Source organism: Salmo trutta, chromosome 32 (assembly GCF_901001165.1).
Source record: "Salmo trutta chromosome 32, fSalTru1.1, whole genome shotgun sequence".
In the NCBI taxonomy this organism is placed as follows: domain Eukaryota; kingdom Metazoa; phylum Chordata; class Actinopteri; order Salmoniformes; family Salmonidae; genus Salmo; species Salmo trutta.
In genome coordinates, this window is record NC_042988.1 from 1605286 (window position 1) to 1626213 (window position 20928).

Genomic DNA, 20928 nt, shown 5'->3' on the forward strand with positions numbered 1-20928 from the left:
CTGTTCGGGCACACAACATTTTTTCTCGAGGCATTGGTCAACAGTAGGGATTCTTCTATAAAGTCTTTGTGGTCATTTAACAAGAGACGACTCATTTTCAAAAAAAAAGAAAATATTGAGAAATACTGCACCAAACATCTTAGTTAAATGTAATATTGCACAACTAACAACTCCGTGGCAAAAACGTCAAAATAAATGACTGATTTATTGAGTTATCTTAGATTAATTAGGACTATTTTGAGTCGTCTCAAAATTGACAAACAGAACTATTGCCGCTTTTTCTCATTTTTCAGGCGAACATCTTTTAAGGGAGTATGCGAGCACACTCGTTGAAGTATGCTGACATCTTTATGGCACTGATAACAACTCACAACTGCCAAATGGTGGATTTCTTCTTCTCCTGCATCTGAGGACTCTCCCTGGATGCCCTGAGGAGACAGAGAGAGGCATGTTTTTGCAGGAATAAAGCATGGGAGCAGCATATACCTAGCATGATCACAGATCTGTTGGTCTTGTCAACGTCTTTGGTCATTGTCATGCTAAATATAGGAGATATGGCCTGCCTTTCCTGATCATCTCTGTCCACCAGACGGCCTACAGCATCTCCATTAGCCTCTCCTTGTACTGGTTCCTCCCTCCTTCACCCCTCACTCCCCTCCTCCTCCTCCTGTCATCACCTGATCATCTCTGTCCACCGGACGGCCTCTTGTAGTTCCATTAGTCTCTCCTTGTACTGGTTCCTCTCCATCAGGACCCTGGCCATCTCTACCCGCGTGAAACGCCGACGCTGCGTCATAGTCACATCCCCATCCACCATCGGAGACGAGTACTGCGGGAGAAAAGGAGGAGGAGAAAAGGGAGGCGGGGGAGAGAAGGCGGGGGAGAAAAGAGAGGATGAGAAGGGAAGAAGAGAAAAGGGGGGAGGAAAGAGGGCATATTCATACCCTTTTACACTGTTGTGCCTGCTGACCCCAAACTGTTCTGTGCTGGCTGTCAGAAATATTCTTTTTCACAACATTTTCAGAAAGAAAACTATTGAATGCCAACCCAAGAGGCATAGTTAGCTTAACATGCCCCTAGATCAGCATTTCTGTCACACCCTGATCTGTTTCACCTGTCTTGGTGATTGTCTCCACCCACCGCCAGGTGTCTCCTGTTTTCCCCATTAGTCCCCGGTGTATTTATCCCTGTGTTTCCTGTCTCTCTGTGCCAGTTCGGCTTGTTTTGCCAAATCAACCGGCGTTTCTCCTAGCTCCTATTTTTCCCAGTCTCTGTTTTTTCCTAGCCCTCATGGTTTTGACCCTTGCCTGTCCTGACGCCGATTCCGCCTGCCTGACCACTCTGCCTGTTCTGACCTCGAGCCTGCCTATCCCCTTGTACTGTTTTGACTCTGACCTGGTTTATGAACTCTCGCCTGTCCCCGACCTGCCTTTTGCCTACCCCTTTTGGTGTAATAAATATCAGAGCTCAACCATCTGCCTCCTGTGTCTGCATTTTGGTCTCGCCTTGTGCCCTTATAGTTTCCCAAAATAGGGGTCACCTGATTTGAAAATGGGGTCGCGAGAGAATCTCCAGTAGCCGCTAGATGTGGTTGTAATAAACAGAGCAGTTTCTGTTTTCTTCCTACAAATGCCTCTATCTTTTCAACGGTTCAAACTACAAAATATTTTGACACCATCACTTAAAGATAAGAGTCTAAGGAACACGTACAGTGCATTCGGAAAGAATTTAGACCGCTTCACTTTTTCCAAATGTTGTTGCGTTACAGCCTTATTTTAAAATGTATTAAATTATTTTTTCCCCTCAATCTACACACAATACCCCATAACGACAAAGCGAAAACAGGATTTTAGATTTCTTTCAAATTTATTACAAATAACTAACTTACATAAATATTCAGACCCTTTGCTATGAGCCTCGAAATTGAGCTCAGATGCATCCTGTTTCAATTGATAATTCTTGACATGTTTCTACAACTTGATTGGAGTCCACCTGTGGTACATTCAATTGATTGGACATGATTTGGAAAGGCACACACCTGTCTATATAAGGTCCACAGTTGACAGTGCAGATCAGAGCTAAAACCAAGCCATGCAGTCGATGGAATTGTACGTAGAGCTCCGAGACAGGATTGTGTCGAGGCACAGATCTGGGAAGGGTACCAAAACATTTCTGCAGCATTGAAGGTCCCCAAGAAGACAGTGGCCTCCATCATTCTTAAATGGAAGGAGTTTGGAACCACCAAGACTCTTCCTAGAGCTGGCCAAACTGAGCAATCGGGGGAGAAGGGCCTTGGTCAGGGAGGTGACCAAGAACCCGGTGGTCACTGACAGAGCTCCAGAGTTCCTCTGTGGAGTTGGAAAAACCTTACAGAAGTACAACTATCTCTGCAGCACTCCATCAATCAGGCCTTAACCTCTACGGGCTAGGGGGCAGTATTGAGAATTTTGGAAAAAATATGTGCCCATTTTTAACTGCCTCCTACACCAACTCAGAAGCTAGAATATGCATATTATTGTTCAGGTTTGGATAGAAAACACCCTAAAGTTTCTAAAACTGTTTGAATGGTGTCTGTGAGTATAACAGAACTCCTATGGCAGGCAAAAACCTGAGAAGGTTTCATGCAGGAAGTACCCTGTCTGACAAGGTGTTGTTGTTCTTGCTTCTGTTTATTGAAGAGTCAGGATCTTAGCTGTAACGTGACAATTCCTAGGGCTCCAATAGGCTCTCAGAACCCGGGAAAAACCTGAACGATGACGAGGCAGCCTCAGGCTGAAACACAGAATCCCCTTTTCCAAGTGACCCATCAGAGGACAATGGAATTAGGCGCGTGCCCGATTCGACCCTGTGCAGTATTTTCCTTCGGCTGTTTAGCTAATTGCAGATTCCCTGTCGGAATATTATCGCTTATCTACGAGATAAATTGCATAAAAATTGATTTTAAACAGCGGTTGACATGCTTCGAAGTACGGTAATGGAATATTTAGAATTTTTTTGTCACGTTCTGCGCACGACCGTGATTTACCATTCTGATAGTGTCTAGAACGCACCAACAAAACGTCGCTGATGGAACATAACGATGGATTATTTGGGACCAAACCTACATTTGTTATTGAAGTAGAAGTCCTGGGAGTGCATTCTGACGAAGAACAGGAAAGGTAAGACCATTTTTCTTATAGGAAATGTGATTTTGGTGAAGGCTAAACTGGGTGGGTGTCTAAATAGCTAGCCCGTGATGGCTGGGCTATGTACTTAGAATATTGCAAAATGTGCTTCATCCGAAAAGCTATTTTAAAATCGGACATATCGAGTGCATAGAGGAGTAATGTATCTATAATTCTTAAAATAATTGTTATGCTTTTTGTGAACGTTTATCGTGAGTAATTTAGTAAATTGTTAGTAAATTCCCCGGAAGTTTGCGGGGGGTATGCTTTTTCTGAACGTCACATGCTAATGTAAAAATCTGGTTTTTGATATAAATATGAACTTGATTGAACAGACATGCATGTATTGTATAACATAATGTCCTAGGTGTGTCATCTGATGAAGATCATAAAAGGTTAGTGCTGCATTTAGCTGTGGTTTGGGTTTTTGTGACATTATATGCTAGCTTGAAAAATGGGTGTCTGATTATTTCTGACTGGGTACTCTGCTGACATAATCTAATGTTTTGCTTTCGTTGTAAAGCCTTTTTGAAATCGGACAGTGTGGTTAGATTAACGAGAGTCTTGTCTTTAAATAGCTGTAAAATAGTCATATGTTTGAGAAATTGAAGTAATAGCATTTCAAACGTTTTAAAAATCGCGCCACAGGATCCAACTGGCTGTTACGTAGGTGGGACGAATTCGTCCCGCCGGTCCCATAGAGGTTAATAGTAGAGTGGCCAGACAGAATGCCAAGAGTCACGTCTGGAGGAAACCATGCACCGCTCATCACCTGGCCAATACCATCCCATCGGTGAAGCATGGTGGTGGCAGCATCTTGCTGTGGGGATGTTTTTCAACGGTAGGGACTGGGAGGCTAGTCAGGATCGGGGGAAAGATGAATGGAGGAAAGTACAGAGAGATCCTTGATGAAAACCTGCTCCAGAGCATTCAGGACCTCAGACTGGGGTAAAGGTTCACCTTCCAACAGGACAACAACCCTAAACACACAGCCAAGACAACGCAAGAGTGGCGTCGGGACAAGTCTCTGAATGTCCTTCAGTGCCTGGACTTTAACCCGATCGAACATCTCTGGAGAGATCTGAAAATAGCTGTGCAGCGATGCTCCCCATCCAACATGACAGAGCTTGAGAGGATCTGCAGAGAATGGGAGAAACTCCCCAAATACAGATATGCCAAGCTTGTAGCGTCATACCCAAGAAGACTGGAGGCTTAATCGCTGCCAAAGGTGTTTCAACAAAGTACTGAGTAAAGGGTATGAATACTTATGAAAATGTGATAGTTTTTTATTTTTAATACATTTGCTAAATATTCTAAAAACCTGTTTTTACTTTGTCAATACGGGGTATTGTGTGTAGATTGATGAGGGGAAAAAAACGATTGAATCCATTTTCAAATAAGGCTGTAACGCAACCAGGGCTGTTACGGTGATCGTATTACCGCCACACCGGTGGTTACGAGCCTATTGTCCCTCTAATCACTCTGACAGCAATGCAAATGTATTCGAAAATCGAATCAAACACTTCATGAGAGCCCATGAGATCATGTTCCGCAACATTTCTATAGGCTATGCAATTGCGTGAGAAAACAGAGTGATGGCCTCTATTAAAAAGTGATGGCCTCAATCACATTGACCGTTACTCTCTTGCGGGAATTTCACTAATGGTCCGTATATAGCCTAACGTAGCTGCTGCTCATGTTGGTATCTGTACTGATGGCGCAAAAGCCATGACAGGGAGACATAGTGGAGTGGAAAAGCGCATGCAAGCGGTTGCTCCCAATGTCACTTGAGGACACTGCAGCATCCACTGAGAGGCTGTTGCTGCCAAGGGAATGCCTGACAGCTTGCAAGACGTTTTGGGCACTACAGTGAAAATGGTTAACTTTGTTAAAGCAAGGCCCCTGAACTCTCGGGTATTTTCTGCACTATGCAACGCTTTTACAACACACAGAAGTATGCTGGTTATCAAGGGGCAAAGTATTGACATGTTTTTTTTATTTATTGCGAGACTGTCACGTCCTGGCCAGTATAAGGGTTAATTGGTATTGTAGTTTGGTCAGGACGTGGCAGAGGGTATTTGTTTTATGGTATTCGGGGTGGTGTGTTTGTTGTAGGGGATTTGATTTGTGTATTCCGGGGTTTTTGGGCACTGTTCCTTGTTATGTATGTCTATGATTGATCTAGCTGTTGTATGTCTATGTGTGGTTAATTGGGGTTGGGACTCTCAATTGAAGGCAGGTGTTGTCCATTTGCCTTTGATTGAGAGTCCCATATATTAGGGGGTGTTTGTATGTGTCTTTTGTGGGAGATTGTTTTTGCACTACGTTTGTGAGCCTGCAAAACTGTTTCGTGTCGTGAGTATCATTTATTGTTTTGTTTGTCAAGTGGATGCTTTACTCTTGTTTTTGTCAGTAATAAAACATGAGTGTCCACAATGCCGCTGCATTTTGGTCCTCCTTTCCTCAACACGACGAAGACCGTGATGAGCTTAAAGTTTTCTTTACTGACCATAATTTTCCCTTGTCTGACCGCTTGCATGATGACGAGTTTCTCACACGACTGGCCTATCTGGGTGATGTTTTTTCTTGCCTGAATGATCTGAATCTATGATTACAGGGACTCTCCGCAACTATATTCAATGTGCGGGACAAAAGTGAGGCTATGATTAACAAGTTGGAGCTCTTCTCTGTCTGCATTAAAAGGACAACACACAGGTCTTTCCATCATTGTATGCTTTTCTGAGTGCAAATTAACTCAAGCTTACGGACAATGTCAAATGTGATATAGCGAAGCACCTGAGTGAGCTGGGCGCGCAATTACGCAGGTACTTTCCCGAAACGGATGACACAAACAACTGGATTCGTTATCCCTTTCATGCCCTGCCTCTAGTCCACTTACCGATATCTGAACAAGAGAGCCTCATCTAAATTGAAACAAGCGGTCCTGTGAAAATTGAATTTAATCAGAAGCCACTGCCAGATTTCTGGATTGGGCTGCGCTCAGAGTATCCTGCCTTGTTGCAAATCGCGCTGTTAAGACACTGACTTTTGCAACCACGTACCTATGTGAGAGTGGATTCTCGGCCCTCACTAGCATAAACTAAATACAGGCACAGACTGTGTGTGGAAAATGATTGAAGACTGAGACTCTCTCCAATACAACCCAACATTGCTGAGTTATGTGCATCCTTTCAAGCACACCCTTCTCATTAACCTGTGGTGAGTTATTCACAATTTCCGATGAACAAATACGGTTTTATATGTAAGATGGTTAAATAAAGTGCCAAATTATAGATTATTATTATTTGTGCCCTGGTCCTATAAGAGCTCTTTTTCACTTCCCACGAGCCGGGTTGTGACAAAAACTCACACTCATTCTTATGTTTAATAAATGTATTGTATAGTGTATGTGGCAGGCTTACAATGATGGCAAAAAACAACATTTGAGAGTGTGCTGACCCTGGGGATAGAGGGGGTACGTAGCTGGAGGTTGAATGTTTGAAGGGGTATGGGACTATAAAAAGTTTGGGAACCACTGGTGTAGGCTATATTACATGGATTTATTAGACTTTTTAAAATGTAGATGTTCCAAAGGTCTGCATCAGTGGCTTGTAGGCTATGCGTGGAAGGCAGGAGATGCTAAATGTGTTTATGATAATTAACAGTCAATTACCGTGAGACTGGCAGTTATTTGCCTGACAATCACCGTTTGACAAAGTTTCATGACCGCCATAGCCCTAAACGTAACAAAATGTGGAAAAAGTGAAGGGGTCTGAATACTTTCCGAATGCACTGTATGTGTACCCCTCTACAATGCCCACAAGCCACGCAGGACTCATCAGAACAGTGGACAAGACCAGGTACTAAATCAGACTGGGGGAAGAAGAAAAAAAACAAGATCATACAAAATTATTGCCTGATGATCTTCTGAACTTCCCAATACCTTTCTGATGCATTTCAGTCAATTCAAACCATACTTCCTTCAGATTGAAATGCTGTCAAAAGTAGAAGTAAAAACATTGACTGTTGATTACATCACTTTGTTACAAGGTGGAGTTGCGAAACATTTTTTATATAAAAATGGGGTCGTGGGCAAAAAGAAATTGGGGAACCCCTGCCCTAGCTAATCTTAGTTGAACAGGTAGGTATGTGAAATGCGGTTGTGAATTTCATATGAGCTCAATTAGGATTGAGGGCTCCTGCAAAGGCATTTCTGTCAAACTACCAAGGTCAGTTCTACAGAGAAAACTGGCACAATAATCTCAATAGTAATTTGGCAGGTGGCATTCTCCCAGGATTAACCCATATACAACAAATCTACCACCAATTACAGTAATTCGATATTTGAAAAAAAAAGAAAAATCACTGTTGTACTTGCCTTTCTTGCACTACCAGCTGCATTAGTGTGAAAGCAAAATTGCAAGACTGTTATAATACTGTAATTGCATCAAATGGTTGTTTTATGCAACAAAATAGAGAGTTCTTATAACTCTATTGTGTCTGTGTGACAAGAAAGTGGGCCTCTGGGGGATTTAACACTGACATGAGTTAATGTTTCTGTACTGGGGTACCAGGGGGAGATGGCTTCAGTGTGGAGTTGGGGGGGCCAGACTCTGGTTTCTACACAATGAGGACAGTTTTAGCAGAAGATACTGTCTGCTGTGAATTATAAGCATCTTTCATACAAATCTTAACCTCGTGACCCATTCCATACATATGTTGTTTGTCATGTAAACTGAAGGAGGATGGACTTTGCTATAAAACGCTGTGGCTCAAACCAGCTGGTAGAGTTCCCAGTGATCACCTCCAGGGGTGATTACCAACCAGCTCCATTACTGCAGTAATTAAATAATAAAGTTTGATTGTTTTGAAGAAATCTAAAAGTCTCTCATTTTTGATTACAATAATTCCACCACACTAGTCTTTCCTTACTTGATTTTTCTGCTTTATTAAAGAAAATGTTACCTACAGAAACCAGGTTTCCATACAACCTTTTAATGCGCGTAAAGTACATGTCGGATAAAAAAAATTGCACCACAGGCCTGATGGAAATAGCAAATGTAGACAAATGTAGACAAAACAAAATACGATAGACAAAGTTGGATATTTTTCTGTCTGTAAAATTAATTATGCAAGAAAAGGCGGTGGAAACGCCTTTATGAGCAAATAATGATATATACTGAACAGAAATATAAACGCAACATGTAAAGTGTTGGTCCCATGTTTTATGAGTTGAAATAAAATATCCCAGAAATGTTCCATACGCAGAAAAAGCTTATTTCTCTCAAGTTTTGTGCAAAAATGTGGTTACATCCCCGTTAGTGAGCATTTTTCCTTTGCCAAGATAATCCATCCACCTGACAGGTGTGGCATATCAAGAAGCTGATTAAACAGCATGATCATTGCACAGGTGCACCTTGTCCTGGGGATAATAAAATGCCAATCTAAAATGTTCAGTTTTGTCACACAACACAATCCCACAGATGTCTCAAGTTTTGAGGGAGTGAGCAATTGGCATGCTGACTGCAGGAAGGTAACTGTGACCAAAAGATGCCTATCTGTAATCCCAGTCATGTGTTATACATAGATTAGAGCCTAATGAATTTATTTCAATTGACTGATTTCCTTAAATGAACTGTAACTCAGTAAAATCTATGACATTGTTGCATGTTGTTTTTTGTTGAGTATAATACCATCATATCAAAGTAAACTTGGAGTCACGCGATGATGTGTTGTGTGGTCCTCCCACTACGACTCGGGAAAGCATGCAGTTTATTTGGATACAAATGAAATAAGTTATGAACTTCACAGATTGGTGAAAGTCCACATTGATGAGCTTAATGATCCTCTTCAATAAATATCTAGTGTCTTATTCTGGTAACATGATGATCGATCTCGCTCTTTTGTCCATAATAATCTCATCATGTTGTAGGCTATTCCCAGACTGTATCTGTGAGGTATTGGCTAGAGCGCATGTGCCAAGACCAGATTGTGCACATTCGCTATATAACGAAAATAATTTGTCACAAAACCATCAGCAGAAATGAAAATGTGATGGAAATCCATTTAAATTGTATTTTTATTTGGTACATGGGAGTTTAACTGCAAAAGTTTGTTTTATGTGCACTAAGTCAATTTGATGGAAACACATCTCCGATGGAAGCACATCTTAGAATATTTGCATGAAAATCTGTTGCCAATTGGATGGAAACCTATCTTATGACTCTATAACCATGATAAGTGGCTCTGGATAAGAGTGTCTTCTATGACTAAATGTACATTTGTTTATTTGTTTTACTCACATCTTCTCCTCCTTCATCCTTGGAGTCCTGAGATGCTCCCAGAGTCAGAGCCTCTGCTCTCAACCTGAAGAGGCAAAGAGTCATAAGAGTCAAAAGTCCCATACACTATGCCCGCATGCACACACTCCCACCACCCCTCACCTCTTCAGCTCTTCTTCCAGTTCTTTAACCTTTGTGTCTACTTTCTTCTTGGCGGTCCTAAGGGCCTCCAGTTCCTCTCTCAGCACCTCATGATCCCCAGAGAGCTCATCCACTTTGGCTATTAGGTCGTTCTTCACGATGTTCAGAGCATTTCTGAATGGGGAGAAATGTTAATCAATAACTGTATTGCTTAATTCAATAATGGTTTCCAGGTGGGGAGGGAGGACACGGGAAGACGGACGGGGACATCTTGTATTAATTTATTTGATTGTTTTTTTTTTGTACCTGTAACCCCACCTCAAAAGAAAATGGACAAAACTAAATAAAAACATAACTAAAAAAAACAAAAAAAACTTTCTCTCCGTGTCTTACTATCACTCTCAAACAAACACACACACCCCACCACACATCCTTGCATGTCTGTGTGTGCTCTCTCTATTCATCAAAATAATTTACTTTTTACTCAACCCTTGCAAAAGAACAGCCCCCCTAGTAAATCTATCTTGCACCAAACCATCTTTAATATGCAGCAGTAACAACAAACAAGTATAAGTTCAAAACACACACACTTACTTGGTCTCCAGAAGATGTTTGTTCTCCGTCAGCAGATTCTCCACCTCCTTGCCCATCCCTGTGATGTATCAGTTAGCGTTAGTGTTAGCATTGATTAGCACTAACAACACTCTTTCTAGCCTGGTCCTAGATCTGTTTGTGCAGACTCATTCTATAGCTCTATAAACACTTCATGAACTCTCCAAGTGTTCATTAACTATAAACTTAGTTAACTTTTTTTCATGAACACATGAATCGTCTTTGAATATGAATTCTGGGGCTATTTATGGATTAATTCTACTTCAGTAATGTATGAACATTTGGAGGTTTTGGGGAGCATCATCGTGTTTAAGCCAACTTCCGCAAGCTGAAATGAAACCAAGAAAAGCCCAAAAGATTTCCCAAAAGAAATACAGATATGATAATGTGTTTGCTGTGACATTATAAAATGAAAGGGGAATAGATCTCTGAAATTAAGTCAAAGATGAAAAACAAATACAAAAGAAAAAAAAGCTTGCCAGACTCAAATAACAGCCAACAGGAAATGGGAGGGAGTGACACAGCAGAGAAACAGGTAGGAAATGGCATCACAACATGGAACGCAGCAAAGACGAGACATCACAGACAGACACAACAACATGGGAAGATGAGCAACCTTCTAGAGATGCTGAATAAGGCTAGAGGGAGCCTTACCAAAAAAATCATCACGGACTGGGAGAGAGGAAGAGAAACGGGGAGAGAGGAGAAAGAAAGAGGGAGGGAGGGGGAAAAGACCAGAGAGAGAGAGAGAGAAGGAGGGATGGGGTGAGATAAAAGAGAGAGAAGAGAGAATGCTGATAAGCACTTGTTATATAGAGAGCTTGGACCTGTCCAAAACCAGAGAACACTAGAAGTCAGTTTAGACTCAGAGAGATTTACCTTTATTGACCACAGGGTTCAGTTGAGCTTAGTAACATTACGACCAACCAATCAAAGAGAGCATTATCTGGACTATATCAACTTTTAAAACAACTGGTGTGGCCTAGAATGCCAACATTGTGTTATTGGGTAAAGCCTACAGGCACACAGTGGAACTTCATGTATTGGAAGGTGGGAGGCAGGGGTGTGTGTGTATGTGTGTGTCTGAGAAAGAGAGGGTTCAGATACACACCTGAGAACTCCCCTAGGGGCGTGTCCAGCATACACAGGAAGGGAGAGAGGAAGCACAGAGAAGGGTCACGGGTCAATAAACTAATATGATCGCAATGAAATAAACCAATTATAAAGCTATGTCAACTAAACCCAGCAACAGAAAGTAAACCAAGACTAAATCAAGAATAATTTAGCTTGCCCTGTAAAATCAGCCATTCAAATATATCAAATCAATGGGGAACTGCAGCCATGGTGCAAGTGATATCCTAGAGTGCTTTGCAATGCAGTGGAGGATGGGGGAGCTGCCGGGAATGTGGGGTGATGGTGAACATTCCGCTGTGTGTAGGGTTAAAGTTCAGAGCCAGCCAGTGCTATGGCAACGGTGACACAGCTGGTGACACAGCCTCAAAACATAGTGCTTAAGATAAACATATTTCACAGGAATAACCATTTCCTCTTTTTGAGGCGTTTGGGGCACCCACCAGCTTAGCACTAAGCACCGCAGCTTACATTCCCAATGACTCTTTGCTTAATGCAGACAGAGGTCGGGTTCCAGACGCATGCCAGAGCTCACAAAGCTGGATAGGTGTTTAACATATCAGCTCACCACATAATTTGAAATAGCAATCTGACACCCGACTGTGACATGGCATACAACCATTGGTTAATGCAATGCAACGTTTGCAATGTAGACAGCCTGGAACATGACCAGAGACTGGCCTACGCTGTCTTCCAATAGCTCATTTGCATATACCACACCCAGTGCTCCTCTGATTGGCTTACCTAGAAGCTCCGCCCCGGCATCAACATCCCCAATGATGTCAGACTTGGCATCCTTGATCTCATGGTAGAGGGAGTCTGTGTTGATACCGAATGCCTCGTTCACGATGCCCTGGGAAGGACTGACACACACACTGACATTTAATCATTGCTGTGTGTGTGTGTGTGTGTGTGTGTGTGTGTGTGTGTGTGTGTGTGTCTGTGTCTGTGTCTGTGTGTGTGTGTGTGTGTGTGTGTGTGTGTGTGTGTGTGTGTGTGTGTGTGTGTGTGTGTGTGTTACCTGTTTCCTCCACCATAGAGCCGGGGGTCCACACACATATCCAGCTCTGGGGTGGAATCGATGATCTCTTGGAATTCTGACCACTCGTCACTGCTACCCATACCTGAGTACAGATAGAATATCATACACACTCAATACCACATTCACAAAGCATCTCAGAATAGGTGTGATCTAGGATCAGTTTTGCCTTTTAGATCATAATGAATAAGATTACATGGACAGGGGGGGACCTGATCCTAGATCAGCACTCCTTCTCTGAGGGACTTTATGAATACAGGCCCTGATCACACAATGAACCACTCATGCTAACGTGTGTGTGCGTGGTTGCGTGTATGTGTGTGTGTGTGTGTGTGTGTGTGTGTGTGTGTGTGTAACTGCACGTTACACTCACCAATGCTGACGTTCCTGGTTTCCTGGGAGACCTGCACCTCCATGTTTCTGCTGAGGCGTTTAGCACTCTTCCTGCCGCGGCTTACAGCATGCATTGGGTCGAACTCGCCGGGCGGGAGGAAGCCCTCGTTGAGGGGCGTGACGGTGGCGGAAGGGACGGAGGACGTGGGCGTGTTGGACTTACTTCCTGTGCTACTGGGCGTGGCCGCCACCGAGTCCGACTCGGAACCATCCTCCTGGGGCATCAGAAGTCACGGGTTAAAGAGGTCAAGGGGCTATATTGTAAAAGAGGGGCTGCATCCCGATTCTCCCCCCTTCTCCCAAAGTGTACACTTCCCTTCATGGATTTAACAATGGTGGAAACTGCCACCAGACAATGTTTGCACCAAGCCAATGCTTTTAAATCAATGATGGAGAGTATGCAAGTGCACATTTAGGCTGACGGGTGGAGAATACCGAAGCCAGGGTTCTTCTCTTGCAAGGATCGTTCACGATCTTGCTTATGCTTACAATCTTGCATGTAGACTTAGTAACAAAGCATCACACTTACATGTGAAACGAGATGTAAAGACAGGTGCAAATGGGACGATAGAAGCTAAGTTATGTTCTATTATTGTAGAAAAAAAACACTTAAGTGAAAAGAAATCACAACAATTTAATGTAATATTTTTGTCCTAATATTAATGAATCCCTCATATCTGTTTATACAATGTCATGTCTTCATTACACTCACTGCCATAAAAAACAAATCGACAAACACCACAAAGAAAAGCCCTTGGAAGACAAGGGACACAAGCAGGCGTGAGGGATGTGTCTGGATGATTCTGAATGAAGGTGGGTGTGGCATGACGTGAGGCATGACGTGTTCTGCAGACGTGAGGTCCAGGGGGAGAGTCTGGGTGCATCCCAAATGGCATCCTATTCCCCTTTATAGTGCACTACTTTTAACCAGGTGCCCATTGTGCTCTGGTCAAAAGTAGTGCACTATAAAGGGAATAGGGTGCCATTTGGGACGGACCCTCTATCACACCTGGTAGCCAGAGGTGTAGCGGGATTGGCTGAGCTCGCTGACCTGCCAGACGTTGGTCCCAGACCCAGGCATCCTAGCCCCCCCGAGACCCCCACGTACCATTCCCATACCCTCTCCACTGGGGTACAAGCTCAATGACGGTGGACGCTCCACCTTGCTGCTGGGGGATAAGACAGGTGGAGGGGTGGGAGGAGAGAAGAGGAGGAGAGGGGAAGGATAAAGGTTTGAGAGAGAGAAGAAAAAGACAATGAGAATAAAAGACAGTGAGGGGAAAGAGAGGAGAGGGGCAGAGAGAGGATGAGATGGAGAAGGAGGGTGGGAGATAATATACTGTACATTAGGTATCTGGAGAGACATGAAAGCTAACTTTGGGGTTGCATAACATAAAACTGAAAATCCCCTGAATTAAGCACAACACACAAAGCCAGCTACTGGACAGACTGACACTAAACCAGACCAACATAATATGACACAATATATCCATATTATGGAGAAACGGGAGAGACCATATGGACTCGCCTGTTGCCCAAATTGATGACGTACTGTATGTTGCGCAACTGAGAGTAAAGTGGAGACGAGTGGATTTGGTTCAGTCAAGCCGGTGCGAATGACCAGTGCACCGATGTTGTATCAAGGCTTGCCGACGTGAATTGCTTCCCACAGGGTAGCTGTATCACATGGGTAGTTTGTTCCATCCCAATTGATTTTATCTTGAGTAGGATAACAGCCTACAAGAAAAAGAATGTGTATAATTGGTAGTAACCATATGGATGTCACCGTGATACAGTCTACTGCTCAATGGGGAGAGTTTGTCGGCAACAACTTTTATATTTATTTTTTCACCAAAGAAAACAAGTGAAAACAACAATACAGATAAAAACAAATTAAAACAAAAAAACGGTGTGCAGGTGTGGTTGGAAGCCAAAGGGCTTATATGAAAACCACACCACACCACAAAAAAACAATATGCAATACATAAGTACAACTAAACTATTAACGTCTACATAAAGAAAATATATATTACTCCGATAAAAACGTAATGATTCTGAATACTTTCCCAAGTCCTGACTTCGGCAGACAAGTTTCAAATTCTCGCTGAGGTTTCTAGCCACAAGCATAAACTAGCGAGCTGGGAAGGGCTCATCAGGACGATTGTATGAACTAACTGAACCGAATCCATTCGTCTCCACTCGATTCAGCTACGCGCCAGACAGACAGACAGACAGACAGACAGACAGACAGACAGACAGACAGACCATAAACAGTTGGTGATAGAGGAGAAGGTAAAGGACAAAGGCACGAACTCTGGGTCATTCCATATTGAGACATAGTGGGGGCAGGGGAACTTCTAGTCCAAGAAGGAGAGGCTGGTTGGTCAATGGAGCCAGGGCAGTGATCGTCAAGTCCTAGTCCTGGGAACCACAGTGTCTGCAGACCTGATTCAACTAATCAACAAGCCCCCCAGTAGTTGAATCAGGTGCTTTAGTGCTGGGCTGGAGCAAACACCTGTATACCCAGCAGACCTGGGTTTTTAAATACCTGAAAAATAGTGCTGAGAGATTAACCACATTTTAGTTTTTTTGTTGTTATTACAAACAACTAATTGACCAGCGTCGTTTCAATTACTTGAATTCGAGATATTATATATTTTTTTGTTAGCCCAATGTGCCATTTCTCTAGATAGAAATCAAATCATTGACGAGAGAAATTAAGTCCAGAGCTATATGGGATGTTGGGCTAAAGGGAGTTGTAGTTTTCATTAAGCAAATATTTAACCTAGCTCAGCTCAGAAACGTGGTAATTAACTACAATGGCCATTATCCATTGTGCCTGTTTTTTCTGGTTCGGAAACATTTTTACGCCTGCTACGTTAGGTTAGATACACACAGACCGCATTCGCCACCGCATGAGAGAGAGGATAGTAGACAACACAATGACGAGAGTGAGGGATAGAGAGTTCGCCTTATCCACTTTAAAGAACTAGTAAAATGATTTCGTCTGACAGTTCTGCAGCATACTTAGGCAGGCTAGCCTAGCTAAATAGGATGACTAAAGACAGTACAGTATGGTGAGAACAGAGATAACGTTAGATGGTTGTCTGGCTGGCTGCTACTGCCTGAGCAGAGTTGAGACGAGATGTTGACTTTAGACTTTAAGATTTGAAAAATTATAAAGTCGTCAAATAAAATTAATATACACAACTGAAATACACTGCTCAAAAAAATAAAGGGAACACTTAAACAACACAATGTAACTCCAAGTCAATCACACTTCTGTGAAATCAAACTGTCCACTTAGGAAGCAACACTGATTGACAATAAATTTCACATGCTGTTGTGCAAATGGAATAGACAACAGGTGGAAATTATAGGCAATTAGCAAGACATCCCCAATAAAGGAGTGGTTCTGCAGGTGGGGACCACAGACCACTTCTCAGTTCCTATGCTTCCTGGCTGATGTTTTGGTCACTTTTAAATGCTGGCGGTGCTTTCACTCTAGTGGTAGCATGAGACGGAGTCTACAACCCACACAAGTGGCTCAGGTAGTGCAGCTTATCCAGGATGGCACATCAATGCGAGCTGTGGCAAGAAGGTTTGCTGTGTCTGTCAGCGTAGTGTCCAGAGCATGGAGGTGCTACCAGGAGACAGGCCAGTACATCAGGAGATGTGGAGGAGGCCGTAGGAGGGCAACAACCCAGCAGCAGGACCGCTACCTCCGCCTTTGTGCAAGGGGGAGCAGGAGAAGCACTGCCAGAGCCCTGCAAAATGACCTCCAGCAGGCCACAAATGTGCATGTGTCTGCTCAAACGGTCAGAAACAGACTCCATGAGGGTGGTATGAGGGCCTGACGTCCACAGATGGGGGTTGTGCTTACAGCCCAACACCGTGCAGGACGTTTGGCATTTGCCAGAGAACACCAAGATTGGCAAATTCGCCACTGGCGCCCTGTGCTCTTCACAGATGAAAGCAGGTTCACACTGAGCATGTGACAGACGTGACAGAGTCTGGAGACGCCGTGGAGAACGTTCTGCTGCCTGCAACATCCTCCAGCATGACCGGTTTGGCGGTGGGTCAGTCATGGTGTGGGGTGGCATTTCTTTGGGGGGCCGCACAGCCCTACATGTGCTCGCCAGAGGTAGCCTGACTGCCATTAGGTACCGAGATGAGATCCTCAGACCCCTTGTGAGACCATATGCTGGTTCGGTTGGCCCTGGGTTCCTCCTAATGCAAGACAATGCTAGACCTCATGTTGCTGGAGTGTGTCAGCAGTTCCTGCAAGAGGAAGGCATTGGTGCTATGGACTGGCCCGCCCGTTCCCCAGACCTGAATCCAATTGAGCACATCTGGGACATCATGTCTCGCTCCATCCACCAACGCCACGTTGCACCACAGACTGTCCAGGAGTTGGCGGATGCTTTAGTCCAGGTCTGGGAGGAGATCCCTCAGGAGACCATCCGCCACCTCATCAGGAGCATGCCCAGGCATTGTAGGGAGGTCATACAGGCACGTGGAGGCCACACACACTACTGAGCCTCATTTTGACTTGTTTTAAGGACATTACATCAAAGTTGGATCAGCCTGTAGTGTGGTTTTCCACTTTAATTTTGAGTGTGACTCCAAATCCAGACCTCCATGGGTTGATAAATTCGATTTCCATTGATTATTTTTGTGTGATTTTGTTGTCAGCACATTCAACTATGTAAAGAAAAAAGTATTTAATAAGATTATTTCTTTCATTCAGATCTAGGATGTGTTGTTTAAGTGTTCCCTTTATTTTTTTGAGTAGTATATTTTATTGAAATTCTCTATTTGTGGACCTGACAGAGACAATGGAATATTTCCAATGTTGTGGCAATTGAATGTTCACTATTTTTGGCATCTCCATTAAAACGCTCTAATCATTTTAATGTAAAAAATAAATAATCGAACTGAAACCGAACCAACTTCAAAAATCACTAATCGCTCAGCACTACTGAAATAAATATCTGAGTTTGGTTCAGCTTGCCTGGCTTTATAAACCAATAGAAAAGTCCCAAAAAGACTCAAGCAAAATCTGAGTGTTTAAAATTATTTTTCAAGTATTTGAACCTGGGTCCTATACTCAGGACCAAGACTGACAAACACTGAATGAGATTGGGATTGAGGGGACAGGGATGGGGGGGTAAGAGGCAAAGAGGTATTTGGGGGTAGTGATTTACCTTTTCCTCCACACGTGGCGTTGACTGTGCAACACAGCAGCACGAGCACAGAGTGAGACAACGAGACAGACATATGGTGATTAGAGTGAAGCCAAACCATGGTACAACAAGTGGTGTAGTGGAGGGTAAACACACATAAATGTTGTTTAGTTTAATATTTTATTTTGCACAAGCATTTATCCACCTTCTGCGAAAAAAGGGCATCGAAAGTATAGGGAGCGTTATTTTACTCACCACAAACAGCGATCATCTTTTACCAACCTGTTTTGTAAACCACTACATCACTGGTCACAAAACAAGCTAACACAGGCTAACACACAGCACAGAACAACACAACTACAGCACACTAAACACAGAACACTAAACCCAAGCATAACAAACCACATACCATTACCTCAGCATAGTTGTTACTACTAGCTATGCCAGGATCAATTTCTATACTCTTCCCCCTGCACCACACACGCCTACTAACACACACACACCCACCCACCCATGCACACTTTCCAGAAAGGTCACAACTAACTATATTATTTTATATCTATGTTGTTGTATGAACTGTATTGTTTTGTCTGTATGCTGCTCAATGGATTTCCTCACTGGGGGATAATAACGTTTTCTGATGAAAATGTTTTAACAAAGTTAGCCACTCACGTTCGTCCACTGCCTGGGCCTTCTGACTGGCTGTTGTTCCCTGCCTGTTGCATCTTGGACCTCTCAATATGCTCCACATATGTTTGAATCATCTGACAGGAAGAGAGAGGATGAGTGAGAAAGATGGACTTGGTTATATTGTACCAGGCAAACCACATCAAGATACAAACCTAGCAGCTAGTATGGAGTCAGATACTAAACTCTCCCATGCACGCTGACGCACACACACAGCTGTTACTACCTCTGTGTGTCGCTGGTGCAAAGCGTTGTACTCCTTCTTCATGTCTGACTCACGCTCCTCCAGACGCGTGACTGAAACCCAGAAAAACAGAATCAGAGTCAACCAGCCTCCCATTGCAACAGCACTGTGGGTTATACACTTCGGGCTGGTTTCCCGGACACAGTTCTTGGATCAAATGAGATTCTCCATTGAAAGTGTCTATTAGTCCAGGATTTGCTGGACATGGCTCCATATTGGACAGTGGATAGTGTGATGGTGCTCTCCATTTAAAGCTGGTCTGCTTTGAAACACTAAATGGTGGCATGCTCGTTTCCTCATTGATTGAATATGTGAGTCTGTTTGCTGTCAGAGGCACTAAAACCCTATTAAGCCATATTGACCACAGAAGACAGAACATGCACTGGCTCATCCGGACATGGTGGGTTAAGTGTAAAACAGGCTATACTGTGTCCTTAACTACTACATGCAAAGCTCTTCACGGTGCAAAACCAATGTGTGCTAGTAGGGTATGTGTAGTTCTCCACAGTGTAGGTAGACAATAGTGCACAGTCACTATGTGCTGGGCTATGCACTTTGTGCTTGGGTGTCAATAGTGCACCGTCACATTGTGCTAGTTATGAGTAATGCAGGCTCACAGTGTGTGTGGTAGTTCTGAGTAGGGAAGACTCACAGTGTGCTAGTTCTGATTAGTGCACAGTTATAGTATGCTAGTTTTGAGAAGTACACACTCACTCTGGTCAAAGTAGTTCTAGCTCTGAGTAATAGTACACAGTATTTTAGTACTGAGGTACTGTTCACTCTGGTCAGAGTAGTTCTAGTTATTAAAGACTGATGAGCAACAGAAAAACACATGCAGAATCGATGTGTTGTCTTATGTAAACAAAGTCTGATCCATCGCACTGCTGGGCATAACTGTCTCGCTGCATATGCAATTAGATACAGCGCAATCACCTGCAGCTGTTTATCCCATGTAGTGGGCAAATGGCATTGTCGAAATCAAATTGTCAGAGTACTTCTAGTTAATAAGTCTATACTCACTCTTGTTGAAGTAATGTTTTTAATTATTTTTTTTTTATTACGGGGTGGATTAGCTTTAATATTGCAGATAGATTGTTGCTTCCATCAATGTAATTGTCTGCATCATTTACAGTCCCCCATATATTTTGGGGGTAACTATATACAGTTGAAGTCGGAAGTTTACATACACCTTAGCCAAATACATTTAAACTCAGTTTTTCACAATTCCTGACATTTAAACCTAGTACAAATTCCCTGTCTTAGGTCAGTTAGGATCACCACTTAATTTTAAGAATGTGAAATGTCAGAATAATAGTAGAGATAATGATTTATTTCAGCTTTCATTACATTCCCAGCGGGTCAGAAGTTTACATACACTCAATTAGTATTTGGTAGCATTGCCTTTAAATTGTTTAACATGGGGCAAACATTTCGGGTAGCCTTCCACATGCTTCCCACAAAAAGTTGGGTGAATGTTGGCGATTCCTCCTGACAGAGCTTGGTGTACATACACACACATACATACATACACATACATTACCGTTCAAAAGTTTGGGGTCACTTAGAAATGTCCTTGTTTTTTAAAGAAAAGCACTTTTTTGTCCATTAAAGTAACATCAAATTGATCAGAAATACAGTGTAGACATTGTTAATGTTGTAAATGGCTATTGTAGCTGGAAACGGCAGATTTTTTATGGAATATCTACATAGGCGTACAGAGGCCCATTATCAGCAACCATCACTCCTCTGTTCCAATGGCACGTTGTGTTAGTTAATCCAAGTTTATCATTTTAAAAGCCTAACTGATCATTAGAAAACCCTAACGCAATTATGTTAGCACAGCTGAAAACTGTTGTCCTGACTAAAGAATAAATAAAATTGGCCTTCTTTAGACTAGTTGAGTTTCTGGAGCATCAGCATTTGTGGGTTCAATTACAGGCTCAAAATGGCCAGAAACAAAGAACCTTCATCTGAAACTCGTCAGTCTATTCTTGTTCTGAGAAATGAAGGCAATTCCATGTGAGATCTTGTACAACGCTGTGTACTACTC

The 20928-nt window shown here is 42.9% G+C and overlaps 1 protein-coding gene across 11 annotated transcripts in view; it reads right to left on the reverse strand.

The window, feature by feature from the left end:
• Nucleotides 1–20928, reverse strand: part of mapk8ip3 (mitogen-activated protein kinase 8 interacting protein 3) — a 95317-nt gene that overhangs the window by 32741 nt on the left and 41648 nt on the right. For 3 of the 11 annotated variants that reach the window (XM_029726998.1, XM_029727001.1, XM_029726997.1), the window contains 14 exons: nucleotides 18861–18931; nucleotides 18620–18711; nucleotides 17969–17992; nucleotides 13813–13927; nucleotides 12742–12976; nucleotides 12351–12453; nucleotides 12074–12192; nucleotides 11310–11321; nucleotides 10853–10870; nucleotides 10181–10238; nucleotides 9608–9760; nucleotides 9467–9530; nucleotides 678–829; nucleotides 372–428 (listed from right to left, as the gene is read on the reverse strand). In XM_029726998.1, coding sequence (XP_029582858.1) covers nucleotides 372–428; nucleotides 678–829; nucleotides 9467–9530; nucleotides 9608–9760; nucleotides 10181–10238; nucleotides 10853–10870; nucleotides 11310–11321; nucleotides 12074–12192; nucleotides 12351–12453; nucleotides 12742–12976; nucleotides 13813–13927; nucleotides 17969–17992; nucleotides 18620–18711; nucleotides 18861–18931 — 1273 coding nt within the window. The remainder of the gene's footprint in view (nucleotides 1–371; nucleotides 429–677; nucleotides 830–9466; nucleotides 9531–9607; nucleotides 9761–10180; nucleotides 10239–10852; nucleotides 10871–11309; nucleotides 11322–12073; nucleotides 12193–12350; nucleotides 12454–12741; nucleotides 12977–13812; nucleotides 13928–17968; nucleotides 17993–18619; nucleotides 18712–18860; nucleotides 18932–20928) is intronic. The other 8 variants (XM_029727005.1, XM_029727003.1, XM_029727006.1 and 5 more) reach the window with 5 other exon arrangements.